This window comes from Cyprinodon variegatus, unplaced genomic scaffold (assembly GCF_000732505.1).
Source record: "Cyprinodon variegatus isolate N-32 unplaced genomic scaffold, C_variegatus-1.0 Scaffold101, whole genome shotgun sequence".
NCBI lineage: Eukaryota > Metazoa > Chordata > Actinopteri > Cyprinodontiformes > Cyprinodontidae > Cyprinodon > Cyprinodon variegatus.
In genome coordinates, this window is record NW_015150554.1 from 616,072 (window position 1) to 641,673 (window position 25,602).

General features: G+C 36.0%; 1 protein-coding gene across 3 annotated transcripts in view; it reads right to left on the reverse strand.

Moving 5' to 3' along the window:
- Window positions 1-25,602, reverse strand: part of LOC107084467 (glutamate receptor ionotropic, kainate 5-like) — a 271,088-nt gene that overhangs the window by 49,678 nt on the left and 195,808 nt on the right. For all 3 annotated transcript variants that reach the window (XM_015374355.1, XM_015374353.1, XM_015374354.1), the window contains 5 exons: window positions 20,488-20,649; window positions 13,147-13,299; window positions 7,405-7,509; window positions 5,878-5,985; window positions 5,548-5,751 (listed from right to left, as the gene is read on the reverse strand). In XM_015374355.1, coding sequence (XP_015229841.1) covers window positions 5,548-5,751; window positions 5,878-5,985; window positions 7,405-7,509; window positions 13,147-13,299; window positions 20,488-20,649 — 732 coding nt within the window. The remainder of the gene's footprint in view (window positions 1-5,547; window positions 5,752-5,877; window positions 5,986-7,404; window positions 7,510-13,146; window positions 13,300-20,487; window positions 20,650-25,602) is intronic.

A 25,602-nucleotide genomic window follows, 5' to 3' on the forward strand; every position in this document is an offset into this window, starting at 1 on the left:
CTGCTTCTGTCTCCTTGAACCCCAGTAAACCTCGGCAGATGGCCGCTCACACCAAGAGGTTTTTTCCTGTTAAAAGGGAGTTTTTCCTCTCCACTGTTGCTACAAGCATGCTTAGTGTGAGGGATTGCATTCAAGTCAATGAATCGATGCAATCCCTCACACTAAGCATGCTTGTTGCAACATTGGAGAGGAAAAACGACTGGTTTTCCTTGATAGAAAACTTTGAATCAATTTGACTGTGTGATCTGGTGAACTGTAATGTGCCTTGAGATTTCCTGTGTTGTGAATTGGCACTATAGAAATAAACTGAATTGAATTGAATTAATTATCATACAATGGAGCTTTAAGGAAAAATGCAAAGCAAATCTCAAAAGGCCAGCATAAAATGGGAAAATAATGGGAATTTGTTTTTCTTTTTTTTAAAGAAACACACAAAGATCCAGTTTACTTTATTCAAATTGTATCCTTAACCAGTGAATATTGGACTCTGTTTAAAAAGGTTACCTGAGAAACCCCTCTATTAAAAGACTCCCTTTTGTGTGTGTGTGTGTGTGTGTGTGTGTGTGTTTTTGTTCCAGAGTTAAACATTTACATCAGCATAACCTTGAAAGGTACAAAAAGGTGGAATTAAAATTGAAAGATAATCTCATTAATGTTCAAGTCAATTGAGACCCCAAGAGGAACAATTGCAGAGTGGACCCCAGACACCTCTCTGCTCCTTTATTAGCACCTAATTGATTAACAAGCACACACTTCTTAAATTAATTTTGCCTCCTTTCATCAGACTCCTGGCTCCCACAAACAACAAGTAAAGGAGTGTGTTTCTGTGTTTAGGTTGGACAAAAGCATTGTATTCTGATCACCTGAGAGGGAGATGGTGTTCTCTTTTTAATGCACATTTCTGTATGCAAAAATGATATAAAGAAATACCTGCCTGCACACAAACAGACACAACATGGTGTGTGTCTGTATGTGTGACTTCAAGCTGAGGAATCCCATGGTGTAACTGAAACAACTACATAATTAGTAAGGAAAAACGGCAGTTGATTAGCCTCTTAATGGCTCACTTGTGTTCCCTAGTTTCTTTTTCTGACACACAACCATCATCTACAATCATCATTACCATTACTATTTTATGTTTTTTGTGTGGCCCTGCATGTAATTACATAGAATGTGTGGGCCAATAACCTGGAGATCATTTCTGAGCCTTTCCACTAGCCCTCTCATAATAAACAAGGTCCCTGATGGGGAGCTGGAATATTAGGGGTGTGTTGGCCTAGTGGTTAGAGCAGTGTGCTTGTGCTCTGAGAAGATTGCAAGAACCAGGTTGGATCCCCACAGCCTGCACTCTAAGTTCCTGAGCAAGGCCCTTAACCCCACACTGTTCCCAGTTTACTGCACAGTGGCAGCCCACTGCTCCCTAAGGGGATGGGTTAAATGCAGAGGTAAAGTTCTCCAATGTGGGATCAATAAAGTCAATTATTATTCAATTGTTATTATCAAAGTTTGCACTTATTTTTAGGGTAAGAACTTAGAGTAAGGATTACATTTTTTTTACCTGTAGGCTTTTTAGGCTGGGGGCACAAACTTTGGGAATGCATTATGGCAATATGGCTTCATAACCCCTTTAACACTGTGCTGTTATTAATAAAGTTCTTCCCGCATTGCCATGTAACCTCAAAGAGGTGAACTATTCAATATATTTCTATTGTGCCTCTGACAAGACATAGAATTTGGTTAGTAAAAATCTAGACGTACTTTACAGTAACCATCAAAACCATAATTTATAAATGGTAGAGATCATTTACTAATGACTAACAGATTGACTAACAGTTTATTATTGTTTGATTAATTTACAAACTGCATCTAGAACATTTATTAAAAGTAAATAGATAAATTGTTAAGGTATTAAGCCCTCTAATGTTAGGGTAAATCCAACATTACAAGGCAAGTTAAATTCAAAATAAAGGCGATGTTCAGAAGTCTACTGATATTAGGGATAGGGCTGAACCAACATGGCAGGGCAATACGATCTATTTACCTTTTATAAATAGTTTAGATGCTGTTTATAAATTATCAGACATTAATAAACTATATGCTAATCATTAATAAATGGTCTCTTTACTATTTATAAATGCTGGTTGTGAAACAGTAACTACAAAGCTAGTTTAACTACAAAGACAATTCCCTCTCTAAGTTGCTTGCAGCTGATTAGTGTTGGCTATCCGATTTTTTTGTGTGTCAAAGCTTTTCAGTGTAACTACTTTATCCTAAGGGCAAGCTATTATGTGCAAAACAGACACACTTTGTCGCTCTTTAGCAACATCACACTTATGCACGATGAAGCCAGATAATAACATACTAATAATTACATAATCATTTAGGTACTGTAACTTAAAGGTGTTACTGTGGTGGATTCAACCACCCTCCCACCTTCCATACCAGCTTGGTCCTATTACAAGAAAAAGAGAAAATTCAAATGAAAGTTTTTTGTTTTTCTTTTGTAGAAGGGGCTTATTTTGATGACGCCATCACTCCACAGTTTCTGCAATGACAGTTGTGAATGGTGTATGTTTTAAGTTTCCTCATTTCAACAGCTCTGATTAATAGATGGTTAAGCTAGCCCAAGAATCCTAAAAGCCAAAAGTTTTTAGATTGTAAGATGACTTTAGGGGTGAGAGCCGTATTAGTCTAAAACGGGTGTCCCATTACTGTTCATCCGTTCATCCAGCCAGTCCCATGACTGTCTATCCATCCACTTAGTTATTCAGGAAAAAGAATGAATAGATCCTGAAGTTACTCCGAGCCACTCCTTTCTCTTGAGTATCTACACTGAATAATTAGAGATGGAATTTTCTGTATAAGTCCAGCAGACCTCAAAAGAATTTGTACCTTGAATTTTCTTGATAAGAGGCTTGAGTATTCTCAGTGGTCTTATTTTGCCATTTGTAAAAAGTGGCAGAGCAGGAACTCATACATATAAGCTCATATTATGTAACCTGTTACGCCCCCAAGGTCTAGGGGTTCTGAGGCAGTAACATAAAAATGTGTCCAGAGAAAATAAGTCGAATGTAAAATGATTTATTAAAAAAGAAGATTTAACAAAACAAAACATAATACAACTTAACACAATTAAAACAAAAGAAAAGGGGCAACAAATTGAAGAATGGCTAAAAAAAAAGTCCAAATTCAGTCTAAAGTAAACTCAAAACAACCCAACTGAAAGACAAAGGGAGCATCAAACCTCCCAAACAGAAGCTTTAAGCTGTACAAAGTCCTCCTAAAGCAGATTCAAACAACTGAAGGAACAAGCAAGACAAAATAGTTCAAATTGCCCAAAGCAGTTGTAAACGCCAAAGGTGGGGGAACGGCTTAACAAAACCTATCCCTACCAGCTACCCCCCCAATTGAATGACTTCAGGAGCCTTTTATATGGTGCAGGTTAGCCTCATCAATGTCCGATAGGCTTTACAATCCTCTACTGGTTCAGTGACGTCACTGCTACTCTGCAGTCTTCAGGCAGCCAATAAGAAAGGTGTTTTGTCACAGCTGAACCTGCATAACAAAACAAGCCTTCACAGCCTTAAGAGGCCAGGGGCCGTAACAGAACCTAATTGGTCATAGTCTATAAAAAAAAATGAATAAATGGGGATTGAGATCAAGAAACATCACTTTTTTGGTTTCCCTAAAATAAAACAAAACAACATCAATGTTGCTACAGGTTAATCTTTAATGTCTGCCCATCTCCTTCGCCATCCTATAATCTTGTATTAATAACAACCCTTTACTGATCCCAAACATAGAGTGAGTGAGAAGTTAACCATTTTCTGGTTTAGAACCATGATCTCAGGAGCAACTTATTATGTAATAGAGAACGACAAGATATTAGCTTGCGTCTGAACAAAATAATCAAAAACTGACCTATTTCCTCTCAGAAAAAACATTTAATCTAGGTCATACCACCCAAAAGTACTGTCCTTTCAAGTTGGCTCCTTTCAATTTGAACAAGATATTAGAAAATGAAACTGAAAATGTCATAAAAACTGCAAAAGATTCAAAGGAAAATTCACACAACTTTAAATGGAAGCACCTCTAACAGATTTTGCACTTTTCATAATTTTTTTACCGAAGTGTGTGTGTATATGTATGTATATATATATATAGAAAGAGAGTGAGAGAAAGAGAGAAATGCTCTCCCAATATTTAATTTAAAAAAGGTTTCGACCTCTAATAAAGTCATTCATGGTTTTAAACAGCTGTAAGTAGTCCAATAGAGTTTTCCTTTGCACACAGAATATAAACTGCCACTTCTTATCATCTTAACATCCTTTTTTAGTTACCATTGTAGTCAATTCTCTATCCATTGCTAATTAGACTTGACTTACAATGAACCACTTTTGCTGAGAAAACAACTAACTTGGAAAACTGAGCTTCAGCTGAGCCACTTAATACGTCCTGAGCGTCCCTGTGACTGCTGATCAGAGCTGAGCAGCTTTCCAACACTTCACCGCTTGTATAATTGGCTGACGCTTGTGTTGCAGTTAAGAGTGCCTTCACTGTCAGTAACTCAAAGCCCACGTCTTGCACCCTCACCCCTGCCTGTTGCCATAACAACTAATGCAGAGGCAATGTTAGAAAAATCAATTGGGGATGCTCATGTAATGTGTGCGCTGGCTTCGCCTGATTCAATTTGCTGCTTTTGAATTTGAAAATGTTTTTGGTTTGGTCACACTTCAACTTGATGAGGCTGAAAAGCAGTAAAAATTCACTTCATCTTTTGCCAACTTCAAACCCAGCATGCTGCAGACATGCTGCAATTGTTGAGAAGCTTAAAACTGTGGCTACACTTTGTGTCTGTTTCTAGAAAGTAGATAATCTCTTAGTGTCATTTTCATTTATTATTTTTCTAAGTGACCCTGGAGAGCCAACCGACAGAAATCCCGGGTTCCAGCTAGCTTACGAACAAGAAACTGTAAAAAAAAAAATGGAAGGATTTAAACAAAAGAAGTGGAAAAAGCAGCTGTCTAAGAGAACGTAGCAAACACAGAGGGGACAAGAGTGCCAAAGAGAATGAAGAGCAGATAGGGGATCCGTCCAAAAGAATGGCAGAGTCTGCATTAAAGAGAAGGTGGCTTAGGACAGAGTGAACAGTGGCATGCATCCAAAAAGAATCAGTCTGTGACTCTAGCAGCAACAGAGATGACATTGGCAGGTCATCTGACAGAGAAACTGAAGGCAACTTACATAAAACTCCTAATCGTAGGAAAAAAAACAAACAGATTTAATTATTTGATGTCTATTCTATTTCCAACAGATGTTTTCTCTTCAAGATTTTTTTTCTTGGCTAGGGTCCAGTGCTCTCCTTTACAGTAGCGAAGTACTGTCGAAATAGAAGTGTTTAATATAATTCTGCACAATTTCAAAAGTTTTAAAATAAAGGGAATAGTCATAAACATTAATTTATTTCAGTCTAAATAAAGGAAATTCCTTGTATAGTAAAAACATATTTCAGAACAGTCAATTTAATCAGCACCATTTCCTACTCACCCTGTTGATAAGCTCCCCGACCATGCCGGTCCAGCTGCCATTAGGCTCAGGTGCTCCATACAACCCATCATCCACCAGCTTTATCTTAAAGGAAAACTTTAGAATATCTGCCAACTCTCTCAGCATGTCCACACAAAAACCCTCGTACTGATCGTTTCCGTGAAGGTCCTGGTAATTGGACTTGCGCATCACATACGGGTTTTCCTGTCAGACCAAGAGTAAAATAATAAGGCAGTTGGTTTGAGCATGTTGAACAGAAGAGAAACACAAGCATACCATATTTAATGGTAGCTGAACTACATACTGTATATTCAATAGCTCGTTTGTTACCAGTATAGTGGTGACAATTAAGGATTTGTTAGCCAATGTTTCCGAGGCATTGAGGTCCAAGGAAGTAGAGTTCATGGCCAATGTGTTGTTGGAAAACCAAGTACCAATCTGTGGAAGAGAAACAGGAAGTAAGCATAACCTCATATTTAAGTAAAAAAAGGTGGAAGCTTTTACAAATGAAAGGTTTTATATTTTACTGGTAAAATATAATTTACTACATCAGTGCCTAACTTTGGCTCTATACATTTTTTAGAGCATTAAGTACATTTTTTTGAGGATTTTCAGTTGTACACAAATATACATCTCACATATTGGCAGTGGGCTGAGCATGGTTGTACCAGTAGAGCAATGTAATGTTAAAATCACATCTAAGCCTGTATTCACATATTCCGAGACACCAAACAAAAAAAACAAAAAACTTTTCCAGTAAGTTTTTTTCCTGATTTATATCACCTAAAGCGAACAAGTCAATTTCTTAGCCAGCATGCAAGTCAGCTCTAAACAGAACTGGTAATGAACCGCTGTATTTAAAATGTTCAGGGTATTAGCTCTCAAGGTAGAATTGATCACTCCTGTTTGAAAAAAAAAAAACCCAAAAAATGCATTAAAGAAAATAAAAGTGAACACATAACATATCAAAAATCAGTATTTAAAAATGGCTATATATATGTATATATCTATATATATATAGATATATATAGTATAAAATAAGGAAGTAGGTCCTAACTCAAAAGCATTACTTTAATTATCTTTATAATTTTTTAATTGTCAAGTAGATTTGATCGTAGCTAATTGCATCTGATTGGTCTGAAGATGTCCAGATAATTGCAATCAGGGCTAATCAGGTCAGCTCAATACATTATTGAAGTTAAGATTATGGAAAGGAGAGGATGCTCATTTTTTAAAATGAGACACATTATAGAAGCTCAAAGAAACAACTTGTCATTTTCTAAATCATATATTTTATATCATATTTTGATGTAGAGTAGAAATGTTGTAAGGTTAAAAAAAAAAAAAAAAAAAAAAAATCACCAAATTAACACAACCTGCCCAGATATTTAGATAATAGTCTCAATCAAGAGCCAATAACTACCACTTTTACACCTTTTCACACACACTAAAAGCCTAAGAACCCATTGAGGTTACAACTTGAGAAAAAATAAATCTAAGCAGAGTTTACAGCAGGGTTCTTCCATTGCAGTCCTGCAGGTCAATTGTCCGGCACCTTTTAGACGTTTCTCTGCTTCCCCACATCTGGGTCAAATGGTTGAATTACTTCCTCAGCATGCAGAAAGTTCTCCAGAGTCCTGCTAATGATCTGATTATCTGACTCAGTTGTGTTAAAACACAAAAGCTTCTAAAAGATGGAAGACACTAGACCTCAAGGAGCGGAACTGCAGAACCCTAGTTTACTGTATACAAGCATCTTTAACAGATGGTTATTTGAACAGTTAAATCCCTCATTGAAACAGGAAAAGGATAACAAGTTTAAATATTTAATGAATGGCTTTTGGCTCTCCATCTGACCTCTTTATGGCCTGCAGGGTGTTTCTCCAAGATCTTCAGGGTGTAGTTGGTCCTCTGTCCTTTGCTGTTGAACTCGATGTGACCTGTCAGACCATCATATTCCACCTTTTCAAAAAAGAAAAAAAGAAAACAGATCATATAACTAAAAACAAATGTTAAATTTGTGTGTTTTTACTGACACTGTGTACAGAATTATTAGGCAACTTGTATTTTTGAGGTTTATTATTATTGGGCCACAATTGTGTTCTCAATCAACACAAAAGACCCCTTCATATCGAAGTTTCATATTTATGGAACTTGATGTGTTTTTAAAATTTGGCCATTTTATGAGGATGTCTGTGTGTGCAGGTAAATATTACTGTGCAGAATTATTAGGCAACGTAATAAAAACAAATATAAATCCATCTCACTGGTTGATTTTCTCCAGGTAAAAAAATATAACAACTCAAAATTCAGAAACAAACATTTGCGACCTTCAAAAACAAAACACAAATCAGTGACCAATATAGCCACCTTTCTTCACCATGACGCCCAAAGGTCTTCCGTCCATAGATTCTGTCAGTGTCTTGATATGTTTGCGATCCACATTGCATGCAGCAGCCCCCACAGCCTCCCAGACACTGTTCAGAGAGGTGTACCGTTTTCCCTCCCTGTAGATCTCACATTTCATGAAGGACCACAGGTTCTCGATGGGGTTCAGATCAGGTGAACAAGGGGGCCATATCACTATTTTTTCTCCTTTTAGACTTTTTCTGGCCAGCCACGCTGTAGTGTATTTTGATGCGTGTGACGGAGCATTGTCCTGCATGAATATCCTGTTTTTCTTGAATGATGGCGACTTCTTCTTATACCACTGTTTGAAGAAGGTATCGTCCAGAAACTGGCAGTAGGTCTGGGAGTTGATCTTGACTCCATCATCAACCTGAAAAGGTCCCACAAGCTCATCTTTGATGATACCAGCCCATACCAGTACCCCACCTCCACCTTGCTACCGTCTGAGTCGATAAGGAACTTGTTGCCCTTTACTGATCCAGCCTGGTGCCCATCCATCAGGCCCATCAAGACTCACTTTCATTTCATCAGACCAAAATACCTTGGAGAATTCAGTCTTCAGATATTTCTTGGCCCAATCTTGACGTTTTGCCTTGTTCAAAGGTGGCCTTTTTTCGGCTTTCCTTACCTCGGCCAGGTCCCTGAGTATTGAGCGCCTTGTGCTTCTCTGCACTCCAGACATGTTGTAGCTCTGAAATATGGCACAACTGGTGGCTAACGGCTTCCTGGCAGCTTAACGCTTGATCCTTCTCAATTCACAGGGAGTTATTTTTCATCTTTTTTCAACACGCTTCTTTCGCCCCTGTTGACTTTTTGCCATGAACCGCTTGATTGTGTTATGGTCCCGCTTCAAAAGCTTGGTAATTTCCAAACTGCCGCACCCCTCTAAAAGACATCTGACAATTTTTGACCTTTCAGAGTCTGTATAATCTCTTTTCTGACCGATTTTACGAAAGGAAAGGAAGTTACCTAATAATTAAGCACACTTTATATAGGGTCATTAGGCCACACCCTTTCTCATTACAGAGATGCACACCACCTGATTTACTTAATTGGTAGTTGGCTTTCAAGCCTATACAGCTTGGAGTAGGACAACATGTATGAAAAGGATGATGTGGTCGAAACACTCATTTGCCTAATAATTCTGCACACAGTGTATATAAAAAGTTTAATATATTATCTGTTTGAGGCTGATACCTATTAAAACAGGGAAAAATGTTGTCCATAATGCTGTCACACCTGGTTTGACAAAAATTACACTGAAATGTAAATAAATGTACGTCTTTAGACAAACTACTGCATGAGTAACAATGGGATAATTATTGTGCTGCTGACATTGTTTTTCTTACAAAATCTATTCTTGATTAACTACATATCCTTTGTTTTTTTTTTCATCAATATATGAAAAACTCTGGCTTTCTTATTTTACCATACCTTTAACATTAAGATGTCAATCCGGTTTCAGGGTAGCATTTTGCCCTGTTAATAGTTATCATGCAATCAATATAAGATTTTATACACATGTTCTCATAGTCACATAGTCTTTGTGTCCCCCTCTGATTCTTAGGTTATTTTACCTAGCTCACGGTTAGCAGAACTAGCATAACAATAATTTTGGTAAAGGACAAAAAGGCTCATAGTAACAATGTGGCAGATAACATATATACCCACCTGTTAACGTGCTTGTATTTTGTCTTTTAAACAGATCTTTGAACTTATTGTTCTGCAGCTTAATGTACTGAAACAAGGTTCTCACTGTTCTTATTAGCTTAGTGGTTTTATGATATTAGTTATAAAAGTGTTATTTATTTTCTCCATTATGCAGGATTCTGTCCCAAAAGATAGAGAAAAAACAATTCATAACAAAAAATAGGATGTACATACATATAATGATTTTTAGCTCTACCTGATCATTCTGCATTATTGTTATAAGAGTGTTGAACATTGGCAGTTTAAAATATATATATATATATTTTTTTGTAATACATATATTTTCATAGAAACTGTATAATTCATATATGACTGTTTTTTTTTTCTTTTTGCAATTTTGATTAGTCAGTGTTACTTGCTAGTTTGACGGTTGACAGCCATAGAAAAAAAAAGAAATAAAAATTCAGCTACCAGTTTTGAATGTTCAAAAGAGAAGCCAATGTGCAATAAATCATTGCATGGTGGTATTTTTCAAAAGAACAACCAGTTCTGCATCAAGCATAAATTGAGCAGAATCATCTTTGCAACCGATATGTGTCTCACATATAATTGGCTAAGACAAATTTTACAATGTAAATTTTTTTTTTTTTTTTTAAAGTTAGTTTTTAATGCCCGCAATCTGCAATCTGTCAGACAGCAATGAACATAAAACAAAAAGCAAATCAATGCCTTTGAATTTCCTTAATTTATATCTGATACAAATGTGTTTATTCAGGTATGTGTTTTGAGTCTGGGAAAAAAAAACAAAAAAAAAAACAGAAATATAATCACAAACTCTGAAAAAAGCTAAGAACTGAGAAAACAGACAGTACATCAGATCAGTGGTAGAGCTGCTAGAATATGTGTGCTTGCAGTAATGTGCAAATAAGTGTGAGACCTGTGTGATACATGTGCAGCCGAGCATGCATTTTGTTCCTGGGTTTATGTGAGTTATGTGTTATGGAGTACACATTCAATATGAATGGGTGTGTGCGTGTGCATGACTCAAGATGAATTACATCCCAAAAACAGTGGAGCGAGAAAGACAGAGAGAGGGAGAGGGGTCCCCGGTTGCTGCCAAACACAGGGCAGAGATGATGAAGTGATGCACTGTGAGCTACCAAAACAATATGGAGGGAGAGGCATCATCAGCGGATGGAAAAAACCAGAAGTGGCAGCCAGATAGCAACAAGGGAGGAGGAGGATGAAGGCAAATCATATTAATATGAAAAAGAAAAGAAACAAACTCTTTAATATTTCTTAAAATCTATATCCTTCTCTATATCATGTTCAAAATAAACTTTTACTTTCTTGTAACTCATGTTGATAATAAACAAGCTCCTCAAATGTTTTGAACAAATATAAATTATGTAATGTTTGAGCAACTTGGAGAAAAAAAACAGTGCTATTAACTTAATAAGAACCTAAAGTAGTAATTTATACTAGAAAAGCAAACAAATGCAAGGGTAATGAAAAAAGGCAGCAACCATAAAAGGCATTAAAGAGTAAAGAAATTTACAAGGGGTCTTAAGTCTAATTAAAGCATATTAAAAATAATTAAATTATGCATCTGCATCTTTAAGACTGTACAAAGCAATGTTGTCTCAGAGTGAAGTGATAACTGTTGCTCCTACTTAGCTATTTAAAGCATCGTACAAATCGATGGTGATAATTAAGTAAAAAAAAAAAAACAATTATGTGGACTTTTTTTTATTGAGGGGTCCTCTATGCATGTTATTTCAACTCTGCAGAAAACAATGCCTCAAAGAATAATAGGTTTCTGTACAAATCCAAATCATTGCTTTTTTGGATTTGATGTTATTTTTGGATTACAGTACATACTGTATTAAGGGTGAATTTCACATTTTAATTTTTCCTGTAAAAATGCATTATATAGAATGCTTACCGACAATCTCTATTTTAATACAATACGAGTGGAAACATTGTTTAACCCACTAATAGTTTAAAAAGTTGGGATTTAACCAAAGAATGGAAGCTCAGGGTGTAAATTAAGTGTTTTCAAATTTGTGGAAGCAGAAACTTTGCCCTATTCATGTGTTTGCTTGTTTTTCCCCAACTCCATTCATGTCAGCACCCCTACTTTTCATCTTAACATTTCCTCCACCATGTTTCAGTGGGTGGATGTTATGTTCAGAGTAATGTGCACAAATCATAGCATTATCCACCTAAGCCATAAAAGGGTTATATTTTGGTTCAATCTGAAAATAATACCATCTCCAACATTTGTTGTGGTAACATTACTTCTGTCAAACTGGAAATGGGAACTTTTATGGCCGCTTTCAACAGTGGCTTTCTTCTTGCCATTCTTTAATGACACATTTTTTATGCAAAAAATGCTGTCGATCTCCGCAGCTGCTTTAGAGACAACTTGCCTCTTGGCTTTCTGTACAAATTATGCTTTCATAGCATTTCCTGTCAGCCTATATGAATATAGTTTACAGTAGTTTCAGGTAATGGTTTAAGTATCACTCCATGAAAAGATCAAATCTTTGAATATTATTTTACAACCTAACAATGCTTTACAGCTCTTCCTATCTTTCTCACTAATCTTACTGGTGTGCTTTTTCTTGTTCATGATGCTATTTGCTCATGACCATTCTGTTGCAAGCCCAAATATTAAGGGAACAGTCATTGTGATACTAAACTTTGTAAGCACCCGTTTGTTAACTGAAGTCACAACAGTGATGCTCAGGAAAAGTCAGAGTCAGAATCTACCTGCTGAAGAAGCAGAGATTTTGACTCTATTTTGGCATCAGCCATCTTTTATGGTGTAGTTAAGCTCATCAGGAGAGCAAGCTCTGTGGCACCCTTGACCCTATGCAGGTGGTGTGAGACATGATTCTGGCAAAAAATAGCCTCCTTGATGGTTAACAGAGCCACACCGTACATAAAGCTGCTGAAGAGCTTTAGGGACAGACCACTGAACTCTATGGGCCTGATCTTCAAAAGGTTTGAATGTATTACAAATGATGCAAAATTGTTAGAACACAAAAAGCTTATTTACAAAGAGGGTACAAATTGCATGTGGGTAAGTCTTTGTGAATAGCAAGATCATATTGTAATGACTAAACCATGCGAATTCATGGCTTGAAAATATGCAGCTCTATGTTAAAATGTACCACCCACAAAGCAACGTATAAAAGATGTAACTGATTGCAGATGCATCCATGTTTAGCTCATTTAAAACCTACCTACTTATTGCATACTGTAGACTTTTTTGCTCATGCAAAAACTATTATTTATTAGCATTTTCGAAGATCATGTCATGCATGATTTCTAGGTTTATATGTGAATTGCATGTTCATGTGTGGCCTGACATTAGTTATAGTGTAAGGACCATTTTCTTTATATTCTAAACATTGTTAGGACCAAGGTCAGGGGTAAAATTACAATAATCCATAGAGTAGGAATGGAAGTCCATCTTAAATTCATGTTAAAATAGATGACCCTGACAGATGTGGTGTATGTTTGTATATTTACCATGCGAAGGTAGTTCATGAGGCTGGTCCCATGTTGCCAGATGAGGGGGGAGGTGCAGCTCAGCGGCTTCACTCCAATCTCCTGACTGCGGTTCAGCTCCCGCACAGCACTCACCACCACGTGAACAGCATCAAACATAAGGGCTGATGACAGCTAGGCATGAAAAAAAAGGATAAGAAAGATTTTATCTTCTGCCCCCTTTGCTCTAAAAAAGGGGGAATGAATTTACAGTCACAAGAGACCTTTCTTCTTATCTTCTTAATTGCTAACTTCTGAATTAAGGATTCAAGGGAAATCAAACAATATTTAAGATTCATGCAGAGTGATTAGGAACGATAATGAATTTTGAAAACAAAGGAGTGAAACCTACTTAAAATCGTTGTGTTTGTTAAATAATTAAAGAAAAACACGACGCTGGTTGATTATTGTTGTATGATTTGTTGGATGTATACTTATCTGAAGACAAAAACTGTCAGTTTTACATAGTCTAGTCATGGCATCAGCAAAGCTTTGATGAAACAAATAAATATGATAAATTTAAGAGCAAAATATTTAATGAAATGAAATGTTTCTGCTGAGAACATTACTCGTACCATTTCAATGGTCTTTCAAAAGACATTTCTTAACATTACCTACACTTGTTTTACTGTAGAACCAGTACCTTCTAAGTTAAGTCCCTAAGGCGTCAAAGTAAGGATGGAAGAAATTGGACACATTTTATTTTTTTTTTTCTTGATTCAGCCATCAAGAAAAATGCACTGTGACTGTAGTACTTTCTATGGAACAGCTAAGAAATTGGCTGAGATACGAAAAATAAACATATTCACAAACTCTTTTCTTTACCAATGTCATAAATAAGAGTTAAGCCTTATCCTTACATCATGAAAAATTTATATCACAATAGTTTTTTTGTCCTAAAACATGGTAAATGATACAGTACAGTATGATTGTCTGTTAAACAGAGAATTACTTGTGAAACCTCAGAATTTTACTTAGAGAGACTGAGCCAATGGCAAAAAGCAGATTACATGTGATGTTATGGAAAGCCAAAACTGCAAAGTCCCTTAACAGTGATTTTATTTTTCTTCCTTCCCCACTAAATCATCCATTCAACCACACAGCCTGTGTTATGTAAATTTCCTCATCTGAACCAGTACCCTAGGGTCTGCATGGACTACCTGTGGACAGTGGTAGATACATCAACTTTTTGTTGCTACACTGATTGCGCACATGAACAGAGTATCTGTACGTGTGCATTTTTTGTTATACAGTTGACAAAGTAGCAAATGATCACCCGCTGTGATGCTGAATTCAAAAAAACATATTTCTTCTAAAGAGATGCTATGGTTTGACTAAGCAAGGGATTGTACAAATACAGATATTTGCACCTAGGCGAACCCAGGCAGCAGTTGTTCATTAACAAAGGGAAACGCAGTGTAAAGGAAAAGCAAATCAAACAAAATGAGTAAAATTGAATAAGAATATAATATCAAGTAATTTCTTAATAATCTGGTTTATTTAATTAGTAAAAGGGGTTGTTTAAAAAGTGAGAACTGTTTCGGTGTCAATGACTTAACAACAGGTATACAAAAGGAGGGGCAATGAATCAGCCCCAGAAACATTAATGGTTTTCAGTTGGAAATCAGACAGATTGTCCCTTCTTATATGAGTTTGTTTGTGGTTTTATTGTTTTCTTTTTACTGTTTTTAATAGTTTTTCATACACAGGTCAAGGTCAGGACTGGTAGCAAGAGCCGAACATTGAACCATACATAGGTTACACAGACAGTCCGAGTCCATTTAGATGACCCACCAATATATGTCATTCTCAGAGGGTTTTTGCTGTGTCTCCCTGCTACAGCCCTAAGTAAGTTAATAAGCAACCTTATTCATGTTGCACATTTCAAGATAAAAAATTATAAAGTGCTTCATCAAAGAAAAGGCTAAAAAAAAAGACTCAAGACAAGGCAAGTCTTAAGGCAGATTTAAGGAGCCAAGGAGTCTCTTTTTTTGTTGGTCTTTAAAGGAAACTGCTGCATCTGCATTTCTTAAGAGTCCAAGATAAAAAGTTTCAAAGTCTGAGCCAAAGAAAAGGCAGCTCTTTCTCATTTAGGTTTTAATTTAGTATTAGCCGGTCTTGATAACTGCAACTCATGGCCCAAATATAGATAGAGGAGAAATAGATTAGTGTTTATCAATGCAGTACTCTCTAGGCCAAAACTAGGATCATTAAATGCACTTGATAATAAACAAGTGGCTAATAAATTGCATTATTAATGGTGTCACATGACAACATTTTGAAGAACTACTCTGAAGCCTATAGCCTTTTATATAGAAGTTAGCACAAGATATAAAGTGACTAAAGAGTGTATTTCTATGAAGGATGATGAGGGTGCTCTATGAGCCAAGCATTCTCTAACAGGCATGCAGCATAGGGCAATGCTGAATGCTCGACAGTGTAAAGGATGACTAGCATTTGCCAGTTAACACCAGAATCATCAAGTTTGGCATCAGCATCCTGTTCTTCACAGAGATGAGATCAGATTCATTCTGAGCTTTCGTGACAGATGTGAAAATGTCTGGTGAAGCTGCAATGACTGCTGCCAACAACCTTGTTTAATTCAATTCAGCTCTTTACTGAGACAATTCAATCAAATCATAGACAGATTTGTTTAAAGTTTTCGAAGACCGCCAAGCTAATTGCATCGAGTCACAGACTTTCACTCCGTCTGGATACAAATGTAGCATCAGTAGACATTCCCTTGTATTGTGTTGTTGACTTTACAGCAATTCCAGCTTTTTTTTAAATTGCCATTACACTGTTACAAGTACAGAGCAACTAAGTGAACACTCTGCAACATTTCCCCTTGGGGAGCGCAGGACTGCCATTGTGCGGCCACCCTTGAGCAGTGTGCAGTTAACGGTCTTTGTTCAGGGACCCAGCGTGGCAGTCTGTGGGAGTGGGGCTTAAACTCAGAATCTCTGAATTCCAAACTCTATGCCCTAACCACTAGGCTACCACTCCCCTCACACTCAATTCCTCACAATTGTGGATAGGAAAACTCCCTTTTAACAGGAAGAAACCTCCAGCAGAACCACCTCAGTGTAAGAGGCCTTCTGCAAAAGCGGACTGGGGGTTAATAGCCTGGCATACCAGACTGACTTATGCTTCACTGTGGCCTATTTGTGTGGAAAGAAGCAGTAAAGCCAATTTTAAAAGGCAGTACTAACAGAGACAGCAAAAAAGTTTAGAAGCAATCATATGACTACGGATGTGATGGGAAAAAAAAACATCTTAAAAAAAAAAAAAATACAGCAGCCAGTTGTTGAAATGTTTGTGTTATAAACAGGAGTGGACATAAAATGGGCATCAATAAATCATTTCTCCATTGCAGCTGTTATCTTGACTGTTATGGTAACAAAAATGTGCTGCTGAATAATTGTCCAACTCCCAGTGCAGTGATTGATCCTGTCCATTTTAGATAGGGTGGTATTGAGCCTTTCCAGGCTAACTTAAACCCTGTATAAGTCAGTTTGGCTGACCAGGCTAAGGCAGTCAAGCAGACACAACTAGGCACACAAAAGAAACATAGATGCAATGATCCATACATAATTTCTATGTTAGAAAAATGTAATAATATGCTAGCAGAGATGGATTGTTTTTCAGTTGTTCATTTTGGTATCACGTGGTGTTTACCTGACGAGCAATATCCATAGAGTGAAAATTGTACAGAATAAACAATGACATTCTGGTTTACTTTATGTATTCAGAAAATATCCTAAGACCTATTTTAAAACATTTTAATGTTGCTATTGGTCTTTAATTTCTATGTCGTCACATGGATTAAGTATTCAGGTAACTCTTGAAAGTTAAAAATACACCACTATGTTACACCTCAGGACATAATATATTGTCTAATGAGAAACTTCCCCTGACATTGTCTGGCATGTCCACAAATACGTAAAGGCCATACAAACTACAGATTATCCCCTTGACTTGACTGGACTTGCTTGTTCTATCAGTGTTTCAGCTTCTGTCTTTTATAATTTTCATTTTCAATGAATGATGTTGCATCCTTTTGTTCCTACCACCTTTCATATTAGTATATATATTAAACAAGTTTATCTTTGAGATCTGATGTGTTTTTAGAGTATTTCTGACATTTTTTTAAACAGTATATGTATAGAGCCAAAAAAGGGTTGAATAAGAGAATTAGTGGTAATGTGCAATGGAATGGAATGATAGAAGGAAACGGTAGTGAAAATATAAAGAAACAGAGATTTAAAAAGACATTAAAAGCAAAATGAAAAAGCCTTAACCGGTCAATATTTGCGGATAAGCACAATTTAATACACTCAGTTCTAACTGATCACCTATCAGAAGGTTTCTTATAACCAATGTACTGCAATACATGATAGGTAAAATCATTACCAGTCATTAAGTGGATTGTCTTAATGTTGCAAAGCATAGTAATGGCATTAGATTCATATATTTCTAAACTTCTAAAAATTCCTGTGACCTGTGTTAGTGTCATAATATGAGAGTTAAAGAACATAATTTTAGCAAGAGTAAGCAACTGTTAAGTTCCTCTCACAATATGGCTAAAATATAGGAAAAAAGAATAAACAAGTTTCCACAGGGGGGAGAAAAAGAGCTCTCACTTTCACACGCTGAAGAACCTGGAATTAGCATGAGTGTAGTTAGATTACTACCTACAGTACAGTAATCCTCAATCTCCCATTAGATCTGTTGGATCTATAGTAGGTAGATAAATTAACAAATAGACTTGAATATTATTTAAATTCACTACTTTTCCAGCAATAACATTAAAGAAGAGGCAGCAACAAAACAGAACTGAAGGGCAAAGACACATTTAGCTGTGGCAAATAGTTAGCGGGCTGGAGGTGCTTGAAAAAATTCAAAGCTAAGCTGCCAGAAAGAAACACTGAAAAACTGTCAACAATAGCTTTACAATAGAGCAACATTAAGCAGTGGTAACAAGGAGAAGTGGGTCCAGAAAATAGCTCAGAACATGTTTTGTCAGCACATCATAACAAAAGAAAATCTATACATTGACTTGCACAAAATCACCCACAATATAGCAAAGACATGCATTAGCCGTGACAAGAAAGACTTACAAAATAGGATGGTAATAAGATGTTAGAAAATTGAGTTAAATTAATTCTATCTCTATTCTATGGCATTTGGTTTTTGTAAGTTATAATAATAACATTAATTTGAATTATTTTGATTGTAGAACAGTCCTTGTGGAGCATACATACATTGTTTTTTTTTGTTTGTTTGTTTTTTCTTTTTTTGTTTTAAACCTCAAACAGTTGGCTGGAGTTTTCCAAATTAGGCATTTTTTAAGGGAAATATTTTAGCAATATAGCCAAATGATTAGTAAGCTAATTTAAGCTGCAGAGATTCTTGTGTGAGGAAATAAACGGCAAGTTATACCTGGTATCAGCTGCATTCAGTCAATGTGATAGCATGATTTTATCAATGTCTGGTCGGTTTTCTTTCAAACTGACACTCCTAGAGAATCAGATAAATTAAAGAGAGACAGGGCTGCACTGTGAAAGCCTGATAAAATAGACAGATGTTTGCAGATAGAAGTTTTGGCAAGTTAATAGATTCAGAGCATAATGATAGCAGCTGAGAATGGTTTAAAATAAGTGACAGATAGATAAGGAAAAAAGAGAATGAGATAAAGAAAAAATAATTGGCAGTTCTAACCACAGATTCAGTCTGGAATCACAGCTGTTTTTATAAACTAACATGTGTCACTCTGCAGCGAGTTTACTCCTCATATATCTGTCTCTAACTTTTAAATGGTGCACCTTCTGCTTGTCAGCATGATATAAGCATTGCTAATTAACATTCATGCAGTCTTCAAAATCTGTTGCAAACTCTAAACATTGTGTGTGAGATTAGTTGGACAAAAGACCCATTTTGTGTAAATAAATTGGAATATTCATTATTATTCAAATTGTGGCTTAGTTATTTTGAAATCAGCTTTTTTGTCACATAATGTTCACATTAAGTCACATATATAAGACGATAAAAGATATTGCCTAAACTGAAGCTTTGAGCAACAGAGGGTAGCACTGTTGACTTGCTTGCTTCTGTGTGGGTTCTCTCTGGGTACTCAGGCTTCCTCCCACAGTCCAAATAATATGACTTTTAGATTAATTGGCTTCTATAAATTGTCCTTAGATGTGAGTGCATGTGTGTGCATGGTTCTGTGTCTTTGTGTTGCCCTGCGACGGACTGGCGAGCTGTCCAGGCAACCTGCCTCTAGCCCATAGACTACCGTGGAATTGCAACAGACCCACCCGACCCTGACAAGGATTAAGCTGGAGAAAAGGGATGGATGAAGCCTTGAAGGCATATATAGACTAATTTTTTCCGATTATTTGAGGAAAGACATAGACATTATGCTTCCATGTGGATTTACATATATATTTCTCTTTTACTTTGCATTTTTGCCTCTTTAGATGAGCAATAATTCCTGCAATTATGCTATAACGGTCGAAAATTGAAGGCAATTTTGTTTATATATTAAGAAGTCAATTCTTAACTCTCTAGATCATTATTAGCTTGATCAGCCCTGAGCCGTCACCTACTGATCAAAAACCCCTTTTTTCAGTAGGTCCACTCTATTCATTTCTACCATGTCAAAAATTGGGGCAGTTATTGCGGGACAAGTCCTCATACTGAGCTGTTTACAAAGGTAATGTGTTCAAAATGAAATCAGGAAAAAAAACGGGGATGTAGGAGGCTAATTTATAAGAAAATTGGATTTTTGATTGCATGTTGGGCCACCTCTGTAGTTAATGTAGGCTGCAAGACAGTGACAGAGAGCAAGACATTTCAACACATAGAGGCAGGGTAAGTACAGCAAAGCTGGATTCAGAAATTATGAAAATATTTTAAAGGTTAAGGTAAGGACTCACGGCCTCCAAAAAAATATAAAAAATGCATGAAATGGAATCATGTGCTAACCGCTAATATGCTAGTTTAAAATATTTGTTATGATATTAAGGTATCAATAATATCAGCCTGGATAGGACATTGTCTCTGACTTTTCACTGAATAACTACTAAATAAACCAAAACATAGCCTGTAAAAAAAATATCTTAGAGTTGTTCTTTTATGCATCAACATCATAGTTCTCATAGAGAAAATCAGAATTAGCTTAGAATATCTGGAAATCCACTTTAAAACTAATTGGCGCTCATCTTTTTCTGCCACATATTGTTGTTTTCTGGTCTCTTGAGTATCTTTGTTTGGAATCGAGCAGCTTTAATAAAGACAGTGTCTGTCAGTTTTTCTCACCGCAGGTCCTGGATATGGGTTGATGTTGCAGCCTTCCTTCCATGACAAGTTTAGGCTCCTGATGAACTCCAAGTAGAAAGGATGGGAAATGTTCAACATAGAGAAGCCAACAATGTTGGACTGGTCACCCACCACATCATCTAGTTGGAGCAGAGGGAAATCCTTAAGGCCAGAAAAAATAAAGGGACAAAGAAGAAGAAGAAGAGTTTGTTGGCAATTTGTAAAATAAAACTAAATGGAAAACAAACTGCATGATAAGCTTAATAATAATACCAGAAAGGAGATACATTAATTAGGTCCATTTTCAGAAATGAGAATAGAAAAAACTTGGAGAAAAAAGAATGAAAAACCTGAATTGGATTTTCTTCAGTTTACTATAAATTATTTTGTTTTTATTCTGAGCAGGCTAGTAACGTAACAGAAAAAAGAGATGGACATCAAAAGCTTGGATGTTTCAAAGAAATTCAAATAGTCCTTGAAGGCAAGTCGATGTCATGCTGAGCATTGGTGCAGAAACAAACCAGAATCAAAATGTTTGCTTTGCCCTTAAAGGATTAGTGTTATGCAACACATGCTGACAATAAAATATTTAGCCTTAGTTGTAGGGAAGCGAACCAAACAAATCTCCAGCTGATTTGTCACCTGATGACAATAATGGGTAACATGAGCTCTCAACACAATTGTACTGCTCTCAAAAAACAAATAAACCATACTGTTTGATTCATAGTTAGACCTCATAGAGAAAAAAATGCTTGTTTGACTTAATCATTTCGTTATGTGCCTTGAAAACAATGGCCATCAGCAGGAAACTTCAGCCTAACTTAACAGTCAGACACATAATTAAAAATAGGTATTCTTTTAAAACACTATAATTCAATTACTTTGGCATCAAGTAGAGCCAGAACTAAAAGCAGCAGATGGCATGTCAGCATATGCCACTTCTGGTTCGTTGGCATATGCTGATTCTACAGCAATATGTCGCTGCCATTGGAAGGTATGCTGCTGACTTGAATCACTTTAAGTCGAGAGTGATGCTGTGTTTTGTTCTCACTTTGCACAAAAATTGATCATTTTAGTATATACTCAGAAAAGACATTGTGTATATGCACATTCCAATATTCAGTCTGTTGAAGTAGGAAGGTGTTCTGCCCAATCTGCAGACTTTCACATTTGACTATATTTTAGGTTAAATCAATTATATATCTGCTTATAAATACTCAAAATCTAATTTAAAGCTCTTTACAATTGATGCAATGCAAAAATTTGCCTTTGATTTGTGGTAACTATGCATCGCTTCATTCAGACTTAGATTTATTTTGTCTTTTTGTGTACACAAGTGTAAATAAATTTCATTAAGAACAGTTCTCTAGACTATTTCATTTTTTAAAGTGCAGCCTTGATAAGGTAAGCAGCAGTGATAAAAAAAAAAGCATTATGAAGAAAAACAGTAATGTAAACATATGACTGTATGGTTACAGTTCTGACATTCAGTTTTTATGTTTATCACTTAATTAGTGTAAATTAGTGAATCAACAGAAACGTGTGTATTAACACGTTGTAAGTACATCAACAATAACTATATTTTAAATCCTCCTCTGTATTCATCAGGAATAAATACAAAGGGACAACCAGACAATATACATTTAAGTTTTTAACTGTGGGAATTGTTTGCATTTGTAAGCGAGACACAGCTTCAGCTAGACATTAATTTTGTACTCTTTTTTTATTTTATTTTTTTAAACCTTCCTTGAAAAAAAAAAACTCAATAACACATAATGTAGTATTGTTTGTTACAGCAGACTTAACAATAATAAAGCAAAGAGAAAAAAATATTGTTTTAAAGCCAAAAAAACAGTCAACATATTAAATCCATTATCAGTTTGATAAATTCTTTGATGTTTTAAATCACATCTCTTTAATTTTAGGAAGGAAATAGATGTAGCCTGTCTGAGTTTTGATATTTTCTAGTGCTGCCAACTGTGGCTTGTTTACCCTTCAAATCAGGCCCTTGTGAGAGTTTTCACAAGTTTTATATCTGCAGTTGGCTTTAGCTGTTTAAAATAATCATGTAGTTTCAGACTGCTGAACAGTTGCAGTTTAAAGTTTTGAAATAAAATAAATATTTTAAACCAGTCTGTGTGAATTGCAAGTCACTTTAAAATCTGTGCTGATGTTGAAGGTTGTGTAGCATGTCCCAAGCTTACTTGAAAATCAAATCTTTGAGATTGGATAGTATGTTTGGAAGTGATGCTGTTAAAAGGATCTCAATACACAATCAGAAAGAGAATTTACAGTACTTGTTTCCATATGCCCACAAACTGAGTGCTCGCATTTTGTGCATGAGCAGTCAATGGAGACCCACTAAGTGCAACCAGAAAGTAAGTTAAGCTTTTTGTCATCCTGCAAACTTTCCTGTATATTAATAAACCATAACAAATTATTAGTATTAGTCTCTAGTATGTTTTATTTTTTTTATGCAATAGGTATTTATGGCGCGCAGTTGCTTTCAAAATGAATCAATCTGAAAGCACTAGTGAAAAAAAAGTTAGTTGTGTGAAAAATCTATTATTTAAGTTTATTATGCAGTGCACTTCAAAGTGGGTAAAATGAGGTAAAATATAGATAAGGTAAGTACAGGAAATTCTTACTTTTTTGTGGCTGATGTTTGTATTTATAATAGTATCAGTATCCCAGGTTTTTTTGTGTTAAGGACATTTTTCATTTGTTGTTTTATTTCTGCCGCAGCAAAAACTTTAAGATATCTAATGCGAGTCAGCAGTTTTCAGCCTGAACCATAACACTTAGATCGCCACTATTAGTACTTGGCAGCGTCTGCTCTCTACATCCTTTTGGCTTAAAATTGCTAATTAACAAAAACAAGAAGGCCGTGAAAGATGTACAGAGGAGCCAAAGAGGGTTTTTTTTTCACAACTGCTATAAAAGTAATATTAAGGATTTGATTATTTATGTAAATATGCTAATTTTAAAGGCCTCTTTGTCGATTTGCTCATTACTAATTTATTATGGTTAGGAAATTCATTCATCAAAATAGCGGTCTTTTTCTTATCTGTTGTCGTTGCCAGTGTCTCTGCCGGCTGAGAAACTGTTGCTGTCATTGTTGCCTCTGCTCTAGCCGGATGCCAAATCAATTTCAGCAGCAGCCAGGCCGGCTGTCAGACTGTCGGCCTGCCAGTACTGACAATAAGCAGTTGGCTGGCCAGGTTGCAGGGACCAGGCCAACCCTGTCTAGGGAGAAAGCACTGCGACAGCATTCCAGAAGGACACCAGTGATGCAATGACTGCAGCATGCTTCACAGTAGATGTTCATTTAGGAAGAGGCTGGTTTTAAGGCTAGTCAAGGCTAATAAATAATAATTTCAAAATTAAACTTCTTTAAAATGTTGTATACTTGATATATTTTTTTATTTAAAAAGAGGTATTAACCTTCATAACGCCATAGGATTTTGATTCGGTTAAACTAATAGTGACAACTTCCTGATTATTTCACCTTGATTTTCATATTTCTGGGTTTGAATTTGAGCTTCCTGCCTTTTGATTATTCTTGCATTTATGTAGTAAGCCGCTGCAGTATTGGTCAGTGCAGCTTAAGAATTTCAGCTTTTACCCATTTAATTAGTGGGTAAAGCTCCAAACTGTTTCCATGCTATTTACATAGAGATCATCTCTTGAAATAGGAGACATTTTCAGGCATAATTGTACCGCAATAATATTCAAAGGAAAGTTTGATTATATTTCTCTGTGGTCTACCCTTAACTTAACAGTTGGCATGGTTTGGACAAGTGCATCACCATGCACCCCATAATAAAAAGAGCATTTTAAAACCATAATTGTTGACTGTAATGAGTCTGTTAAGTGTTAGCCATTTAAAATGAATCAGTATGTGGATCGCAATAAAATAGAGATTAAGCAACAATAATGGCTCCAAGACGTTAGAGCGTTGAAGAGAATTATCCAGTCAGTGAAAATTCCCCAGAGTCTAATGACTGACTCCTCTCTGTTTTTCGTATGCTCTAACAACATTAGAGGGAATATTAAAATGGTGCTTTTCTTTGCTAGTATTTTTACAGTCTGCAGAGCATGTTCAGTGCAAAGTTAAAGGTAGGTCACTGACACCGCTGCAGGCGAATGAAAATGTGAGAAAGAGAAGGCAGTGGTGGGATGGAGGGAATGACAAATTTGCCCTTGGTTTGTTAGTGCTGCCAGAACAACCCTGCTAAAGTCTCATGTCATACAGTGTTTAGAGTCAAGGCGGAGATCGAGGCACGTTATTAACCACGCAGGTTCTTTGTACAAGGGCACGACACCAAACAGGGGAATTATAATGATGACAAACAGTGAAAGAAGCAGCATGCATCTCTGATGAGAAGAGAGAGATAAGGAGGGGGAGGTTAGGGTTGATCGAGAACAGGAAAGCTATGGTTAAGAATGTAACACAAAAAATATCCTTTAGGTGTGAAAGGTTTGCTCACATGAGAACACACCCAAAAAAATTCCCAACAATATTTTTAAAAATCTGCTGTTTGGACTCAATAGCCAGATTTTCCAAATAAAGAATGCAAAAGTAAAACATCTGATCAAATCGAATGACATCCATGAAAAGAAAGAAGAAGAAATGAGGAAGCAAATTTATTTTTGGAGGAAAGAAGACACTTAAAAAAGACTAATCCACCAAAGGTGATGCAAAAAATTTGTAGACCACATTTGTAACAGACATGTTCCTTTACAGAGGTTAAAAAAAACGTTGAAGTCCCCACAAAGAAAGTGACACAAAAACCTTAAAAAACAACTAAATCCAGAAGAGCAGACAGTGGTATAAAAATATAGTTAAGATAGGTAACAGGAATGAATTAATAAAATATAAAAACATGATATAAAAATGCTTAATTTTAAACACAATTATAAGTTGTTTCTGATAATTGGTATAATTAACTTGAAACAAATGCAATACTGAAAAAAATTTGTTTTTATCAAGAGTCATAGCATTAATAGTTTTAATTATAAGTATCTGCACCATGAAATAGAGGGTTGTCTAATATACGTACATAATTTAAAATAGGTTGATGTGGGCTTACTTTCTACACAGAGAAACGGTGA